This window comes from Cupressus sempervirens, chromosome 2 (genome assembly GCF_028749045.1).
Source record: "Cupressus sempervirens isolate cs-2001-9-10 chromosome 2, ASM2874904v1, whole genome shotgun sequence".
Lineage (NCBI taxonomy): Eukaryota > Viridiplantae > Streptophyta > Pinopsida > Cupressales > Cupressaceae > Cupressus > Cupressus sempervirens.
Window position 1 is genome coordinate 693953876 of NC_143119.1, and position 8772 is coordinate 693962647.

At 39.5% G+C, this 8772-nt stretch overlaps 1 protein-coding gene across 1 annotated transcript; it reads right to left on the reverse strand.

Annotated features, from left to right (window-relative positions):
• Positions 1–396: 396 nt before the first annotated feature.
• On the reverse strand, positions 397–4371 carry LOC149575275 (protein RGF1 INDUCIBLE TRANSCRIPTION FACTOR 1-like). Its single transcript, XM_089815068.1, has 5 exons — positions 4161–4371; positions 2219–2410; positions 2020–2094; positions 1768–1908; positions 397–982 (listed from the first exon to the last, which is right to left on the reverse strand). Exons 1-5 carry the CDS (start codon positions 4161–4163, stop codon positions 662–664), a joined length of 732 nt encoding a protein of 243 aa, XP_089671194.1. The 5' UTR covers positions 4164–4371; the 3' UTR covers positions 397–661.
• Positions 4372–8772: the final 4401 nt, after the last annotated feature.

The window sequence follows — 8772 nt, forward strand, 5'->3', positions numbered from 1 at the left end:
TCGAATCTGATGACTAACCACAAAAAAAACAGAATAAAACCCAAAACGGCGCCGGCAACACTCCGGAAAACAGCAGGTGAGGAGGACAACTTTCTAATCGATTAATAATAAATTAATTAAAAACATTGATTAATGCGCTAAATTTGCACTTAAAACTATTAAAATTCTCAAAACCGACTCCCACTAAAAATAAAATCTTTGATTAGAAGTCGAGTTTTATAGATTTTCGCCGCCCTTGCAGTACAAAAATCTCTACGTTCAGTCTCCCACTGACCAAGCACATCTGAAAATGTAAGCTCCCCTCCATTTTCTCCTAAGAAAAAGCCTTTTTCAATGGGAGAGCCAAAATTTGAATAAAACACAGAAAACAACAAAACAGGCCCATAAGGATCAAGCGGCAAGAAAATAGCTAAATGCATATAAACAATTGCATCATTTGTTTGTCTCAAGCCAATGCAAACTTTAATTAAACCTGTCAGGGAGGGATGCATTGGAAAAAGAAGATGGAGAATAAAATTACAAATGGTCACTCTTACACAAAACTCTGTCGACTGATTTCAATCATGGACCCAGAAAACTTGGCCAGTGGCACTTCGAAATGGCAAGCACTCAACCCAACTTACAGAAAATAAATTATTGAGAAATAAGATTAACCGATTTATTAATATATGGGGGACCTATGAGGAATGCCCTTTCTCCTGCTACCTGATGTCCTAGTAGGAACAGACTCTGGTGCAGCAACACGTCTGCATATTTTCTTAATCAGAGGCATTTCTATTGACGGACATGGTAACACCCAATGTAGGTCATTGGCAGTTGATCCTGATGATGTCTCTTCTAGCACTGAAGTCGGTGATAATTCTTCTTCTACCTGATTTGGACTCTCTCTTGGAGAGTAAGTGAATGTGTCAGGGAAGAGCAACGAGCTGCAATGGTTGATCAACCGAGATAAACTCTTATCCTTATTCAATGCAGCGTCTACCTGCACACAAATCATTCCAAGCTCAAAATCAATATTGCAGCATTACTATAATATTGGGTAATTAGTTGAGTGCTAAACTGAATAAGTTTCTTATTAATTTTCACGAGTTTAAATGTTACTTTGACTAGTTAATATCTATAAATGCTTGAAAGAGACCAAGCCCAAGCCAGCCATATCTACATTCTGGGCTCATTCAATCATATTTAATTAGGGCAATAGATTCAATAGCTATCTCAGTTGCTTCTTAATTATTGCTTCTTAATTATTGCTTTATAAAGAATTAAAAATGAAAATATGTACTAATAGTCTAGTTGATTATACATGTACTAATAGTAAATCATTTTTAAACTTTCTTTATTGCTGATTGGTTTATTGGCACCAAAAGTACTATTTTTATTTTTGTTGGTGAGCTGCTATTGGGGTTGAGGTGAGTGTTTTAAAATTACATTGTTCGACCACTTCACACTCCACGTACATCGGCATAATTCGACTTACAATTTAACAGATCTAAGTACACAAAATTAACCTAATGACTACGGGATCTCTTCCCCTACATAATTTTCTTCCTAAAAATAAATTTCAATTTCAACAAATCATTATACTTCATATATTTCGAGAAATTGTACTCAAATATGCTATAAAAAGAGTTGACAACGTCCTGGGACAATATTCCACCTTGTTACCATTGGATACCTACTGTATTCTACAGTAATTTCCTAAGAAAAGAAAGTTAACACACCAAAGCTATTAATAATGGGTGTCTGTGAAAGGGATAGCCATATGACCTTGCAGGAAACAGAGCAATATCGGTACGACTCTGCCAGACTCCTGTCACAAGTTTGGCAAGAGTTCACCAGTCCTTTGGCCGGTCTGGACTGGGGCCGCTGATTCAAGAATACCACCTTTGCGCTATTAATTATGTAAGTCTGCAACAATCCAAAACAGAGAGACATCTTGGTTGAGAATAAATGGGGATGTATTTAAATGCCTTGAATTGTCGTTATCTACTGGCAAAGCAAATGACCCATCAAGCTCACCTGCACTTGAGAACAGTCGAGCAACTTCTGTATGTCCAGCAGTCTGATAACGTCGTGGTACACATACCTTCGCACCTACCACCGCAAAATGAACGTTTTTGGCACACGTTAAGGATGCAATTAATGGCAATTGCCAATTGGCCGTGTAAGAACAATGTTAGAAGTTAAATGACCATTTGCTAAAGTGGTGGATTGAAACCTGTAGAAGACGATGTGACTGATGGTTGGGCAGACAGTGTTGACAGATACTTTTGCTGCAATCGACACAGAATATATTGTTCTCGTTTTTCTTGATCTCAAGATGCCTTGGGCAGGCAACGAAAAATCTTTCTGTCAGCAGCGCCTCCAGCCATGCTGGTTTAGATGGCGCCTCAGGCAGAGCATATCCAACCTGCAAAACCCAGAAAATTTATCCAATCACGGTTAGTTTGGAAGGAATTAGTCAATTACTGCCTGTTCTACCTAAGAATCTACAATCAAGAAAGCGGATTTAACCAGATAAATTAAAGGACTACAAGGTCAAACATTGTTCTTTTCCTGTCGGTCGCCTAAAATTCTCGTCAATAACTCAGTTTCGACTAAATTAAGAATATTCGCCTAATTCATCAGGAAGCAATAAAGAGAGAACCATATGGTGTAACAACTTGTCTTTACAGGTTCCCTAATTCGCGGGATTCGAACTCGCATCCGTAATGTTTGAGGACTCAAATCTAGAGTGTACCTGGTTCGACAGCGTGCATTAATCAAGTGCCAAAGATTACTACAAGAAGTTTAATAGGCCATAAGCGGAAACTGATGAGAGTCTAGAAACTACCCCTTTACAGTTTTGATACACATAAAGAGCTCACACAGTATTTCTAAAATTAGAAACAATTCCCAGATTATGACTGCGACAGGTTTAACCGTTGTGTAATTGCAAATATTTCAAGATCAAGGAAGGCTATCTAATTAAAAATTGTGTATTCGGAACTAGATGAAGAAACTTAAAAGAGAAATTAGAACATGCTACGGCTTCAATTCTTCAAGATCCATTATGATACTCTGCCCAATTCGTTTCCAATTCGACCATAGTCGAATCCTCTGTACCTCGAAGGCTACCGAAAGAGAAATCTTGACAAACTTCTCGAGATTTTCTGCAATATTTTAGGAGCGAAATTCAAAGCGTTCCAAAATCTGCCTTAATTCTATGGAAACTTGGCGAAATCGGGAAGGAATAGCCCAAACACTTGATATATTCAGTGTATTGGTTAAATAACTCACAGATAAGCCCCGGAAGATCTAAAATCTCTAAATTTAAACAAGCACGTGAATTTTTTTAATTGGATGTTCGATTTCCTAAAATTCTCGCAAATTCCTGGTAAATTAAGCTACAAAATCCCTAATTTCAACAAACACGTTAATTTTTTTAAAATTAAATGTTCAAATCCAGAAATTTTCGCCAATTCCTGGGAAATTACGCTGTAAAATGATTCAGACAACTGTAATTTAACCGGCGGTGGCTATAATTCATAAAAACTGAAATCAACGAAAAGCATACTAAATTTATTCATTCATAACCGCTCCAATTCAACCCAAACACTCCCTTTCAGGCCCAAATTAAGCGCACGTACTTGACAATCAACTACACAAATGTTTCAAATTGTTGACACGCACGAAAATTCGGCACGGGAACGCACAAATCGTTCAACAACTAAACCTCTGCTCAAGCATAAATTCCCCCACAAAACTTTGCAACAAGAGCACAAAAAAGAAATTAAACTTCTCACAACTGAATTTTCCTCTACAATTACAATATCAATTCAATCTACACAAAGCATAAATTTCCCCACAAAGTCTTACTGCAACAAGAACACAGAAAAGAAATTAAACTTCTCCTAACTAAATTTTCCTCAACAATTACAATACAAATTCAAATCCACACAAAGCAGAAATTCCCCCACAAGTCTGACAACAAGAACACAGAAGAGAAATTGAACTTCTCGCAACTAAATCTTCCTCAACAACCACAACACCAATTCAAATCTGCACAAAGCATTAAAAAAAACTAATTCACATGCCAAGCAAATTGTTCCTCAAAGAAGCAAAACTCACAGAGCAAGCCACAAACGATGCTTAAAATTCAAGAATGAACCATAACTAACCATTTCGACTGAGAAAAGCTCTGAAGCCGCCGCTGAAAAATCTTCAAAAAACCGTCGACCAAAAACACGCAAAATCCAAAAGCATAAATAAAACCTCTCCCAATTAAACTAACTAATTACAGCTTCCCTCCACGACCGATCCTCTCCAACATGGTGCTCGAAACAGAGGAAGAAAGAGGCGGCGGAAGCCAAAAACAAATCCACAGCAAGCGAGCTCTATAATAAAACGACCGAATTTATTCATAAAAACACCGTAAAACAAGGAATCCCTCCAATAAAAAGTTGGACAGAGAACGGAATTACGCGCGCGCTCTGAAAAGTTGGGTGCGTTCTCCCAGCCGTCGATTCCCCTCATCGCACGGCAGCGCACAACTCTACTCCCCCCCGCGCCATTTAACGCTAACGGCACAGCCACCAGGCCCTGCGAGCCGCCGATTCCTCCGATCCCGAACATTCCAGACCGTCCGATTCCCCCTCGCAATTTCAAAGAACAACGGAGTACGAATAGCATAGAGATTCCGATGGAGATGGCCGAAACCCTAGGCCGGAACAGTGACAGCGGGCAGCCACGTCGGAGCCCACATAAGCAGAGGAGTACTGTCGGTCGAGGTGGATGACAGAGCAGGAATGCGTTAAAAGCGGTAGGGACGTACTGAACATGGGTCCGCCACCGATTCTGAATCATCACGATTCCCGCCGATTTTTTGCGCCGAAACCTATCGCTAAAATACCTAAAGTAAAGTGCCCCTTAACCCCAAATTTTCTACACCCGTCCCATTTCAAACACATTCCATATTTTAGGAACCCTTACCTCAAATTGAATGGCCTGCTAGAATGAAAAGCTTACTTACCCACTTTTCCCTCCTTTTCAGCCTTGCAGGTGGCCTCGTACGACCTGTCTAATTCTACGCCAGAATTTAAAGGGGTTTGATTTTTTCTGGTCGACCGATGGCAGAAATTGAGCTTGAGTTGTTGAAAATTAGTATGTTGAAAAAGCTAGCAGCGCCGTTGCCTATTTTGGTTAAAATCGTTTCTGTGGAAAGCGGAGTTCAGACGGGCACAAATTTTGAAAAAATAAATAAATAGAAAAATCTGATCATTGCGAAAGGCGTAGAGCATTTTTCAAAGCTCTTTACGCTAAAAGCACTCTTTTTATGAGAGGGAAAGGTTAAATGTTTATAATATTGCTTCATTTGACTACCCTTGTGGAGAGTGATGATCGTGTTGATCATGGTGTCGAAACTTTATCTCTTACCATTTTTTTTTGGTTCTATCAGATTTAGATTGATTTTATAATCGGTTGGTAGGGGGAGCAGAGCCACTAGCGGTCGGGTTAATTTCGCTTATCTACGTATGAAATCTGTCATTTTTTTGGTGAACCTCTATAGGTGAGTAAGAGCTTAAAGCTAACCTTTCAGCGTTCCCTCATCTACGGAGCTTTATGTAGAACTCATAGTGTGAGGGGAGAGGACCTAGTGGTTGAGCACCCTAACTTCGTGCTTCTCAAAATCCTATGTGAAGAATTCAAATCACACCCATTTTTTGATAGTAGCTTATTTGGCAAGTCCCCTAGTTATAACTAAGGTTTCATAGCCCCATCATCAAATATGATGCCACATCAACATGCTTTTTGCCAAGGTGTCCAAAATAGACCAAAAAAAAAAGTGAGACCAATCATAGTGCATTGGAGACCCACATACCTATGCAACTGATGTAGCATCACACTATTGGTTGTTTTTTGGGAAAAAGGGACACTTTTCATTCAATTATGGGTAGTCATCATTAGCAAAAACAACTTTAAAGTCACAACTATTGGTAAATTTTTGTCAAAAATTTTGGATATTAAAACAACAAGTGTGGGCGTTAACAACTCCTATCACAACAATTGAAATGTGCTCAAGTATGGCAACGTCTATACAGCGACGAAAATGCACTTCCATACGAAGGAGAGGACTTAGTCAATTTTTTAAAAGGTTAGAAAAAGCAATGTAAAAGAAGTGCATTTTCGTGGCTGTATAGCCACGGGCCTCAAGTATTGGGTCCTCTCCCCTAGGTGTTCTAAAAGTGTCATTTTAAAACGTTCGTCTGAAACCCATTATGTTCACCCCCACCAATAGCCCGCTTGCCAAAATAATTTATACTTTTTGCACCAATGGACCAATTAGAAACCAAGAAAGCTAAAAAATGATCAATTATTAGTGCATGTGTGATCAACTATTAGTACAAGTGCTATCATTTTCAGGGCTTTTTATGAGCGGTAATTGAGGGAGATAGGTAACAGTAGGATGTGGCGGTCATTGGAACAGGGGTGACAACTAGCTTGTTCCCCCTGTATGTTCAAAATAAGGGAGTTTGATGAGAAAACAATGTAAGCTGAATTTTGGTATCAATGTCATAATTTTTAAAATGTTAAAATCAAGGATGTTAGCACAATATGTCCTCTTGTACGATGTGAAACGTTCTTGAGTGGAGTACGATGGGGTGAAGTCATAAATGAGGACCTTGTTCCTAATTAACAATGTATGCAATGCTTTTGACTCAGAGCTATGATATAGTGAAGTAGCAAACAAGGACCTCATCCCTAATTAATAGTGTTCAAGTTCGAACCCACGAGCACATTGGATAATTGAACACACAAGTATGTGATAACAATGCTTATACAACACCCAAAATGACTAATTTATTATATTTACTAATTAATTAAAAAATAAAAATTTAAATATATGAATTTTAAAAATAATAATTAACAATTACGATAAATCGGTCATTTTGGGTGTTGCATAAACAATGGTGTTTGTGATCATAAAGAGGGTTTGAACTTTGGTGGTCACAACACCAACATACTATGGGATAAACTTAATATTGATATCATAATTAAGATTATGAATATATGCTTTTTTGGCAATTCACACGTATTAATTTAGTCAAATTCAACATTAGTATTAAGAGTCCTTGATGCAGTGCAAGGCAGGAGAATCCCCAAAGGAGATGTCCTAGCCCCATCAAATAACCACAGAACGGGAACACAATAACAATGCAAGATCTGATACCAAATCATAACCCTTTATTCATAAAATAATTGTTACATGCAATATGTCGGACTATAAGGCCTTCCTAGTTACGGCCAAATACAAAGCAAGTAATTATAGAAATAGTTCTACAAGATCTCTCAAGATCCAACCCAAACATTAGCTAGTCAACTGGTAGAAACCTCCAATATCTCAACTTGTGCTCGCAAGCCACCAAGCAACCTCCTTGTTTCTAAACCATAGTTGCTAGCTCTTCTCTAATTTTTTTTTTCTTTTATAAATTTTCCTGTTACCATTTTTTGCCTCCCGCCAAAATTTGAATTTGGATGCTGCCCCGCCCAACGACTATTTCCCATCTTTTATACTATTTTAACGCTTGGGAATTTGAAACACAAAAAATCAAATAAACAATCAAACAGACCTTCTTCTTTTCTACAGCTTTCTGCCAGCCGTTGATCTCTAGTGATCTACGATGGGCGCATCCCCGCATTCTCCAAATGCATGACCTTTATGTAATGTAGGGAAGCCCCTTTGTGACACGTGGATCGCTGGGTTCGTGTTCTTTCTATGGGCCGCAGGATGGGGAGTGGCAGGATGAGTTGGCAATTCAATTGGTGCCCACTTTCTCGCATTCTGAGCTTCGTCAGACTTTCTGACAGTGCAGGGAAGCGCTTTGGTGACACGTGTTTGGATGACATCACGGTGGGTATTCGCAAAGGTTCAGAATGCACGTGTTACGCCAATCGTCAAATTTTTTGAGATCAATGACTAGCGCATGCCCGCAATATAAAGATGCAAGAAGATTAAGGAATGCGGACATGCGCCCTGGTGACACTTGTCCCACAACCTCTCATGTTCCTAGTTCCACCTTCCACCATCCAATGCAAACTAATTAGTAGCTGGCGCATGCCCACAATATAAAGATGCAGGGATGTTAAGGAATGTGGGCATGCGCCTTGCTGCCATGTGTCCTTGTGGGATCGGTTTTGTTCCAGGTGGTGCTAGTTGTATGCCAAGGTAATGCCGAGTCAGACCAGGTCGGATGCCGAGTGTTTTCGAGGGCCCAGGTTTTCATGGACAGGTGCAATATATGGAGAATCTTTCCTGATCGTTGATCTTCTGCATATCAACAATTAGCACTTGCCCGCAATATGGAAGTGCATGAAAATTAAACATTGTAGGGAAGCGCCTAAACGCCACGTGCCCTTGTGGACCTAGGGGGATATGTTGCGGCTAGGCATTGACAATTAGAGGTTGGCAGTTATGTAACACTGCGGTCAGGGTTTAAGGAGGTGGCACAGTTAGTTGAAAAGATGTGGTCAACTGTGTGGAGACTTTGCAGGGTGGTGAAATGAAAAGAAATCATTGGCCCACGTGGCTCATTCTGGTTACAATGTTCTGTTGACTATTGATTTTGCCGACTAATGAGCCAGAATGAAAGAGATCAGGTTTTCCCGCGCGATCTGATCCCTGTGATGAATTCCAACCACCCTTGAATGAATGCTAATCCCAGGAGAACACTTTATCACCTCTGATCCGATCCATCTAGCTATTCAAAACTATTTAATGGTGTCGCTTTTGTC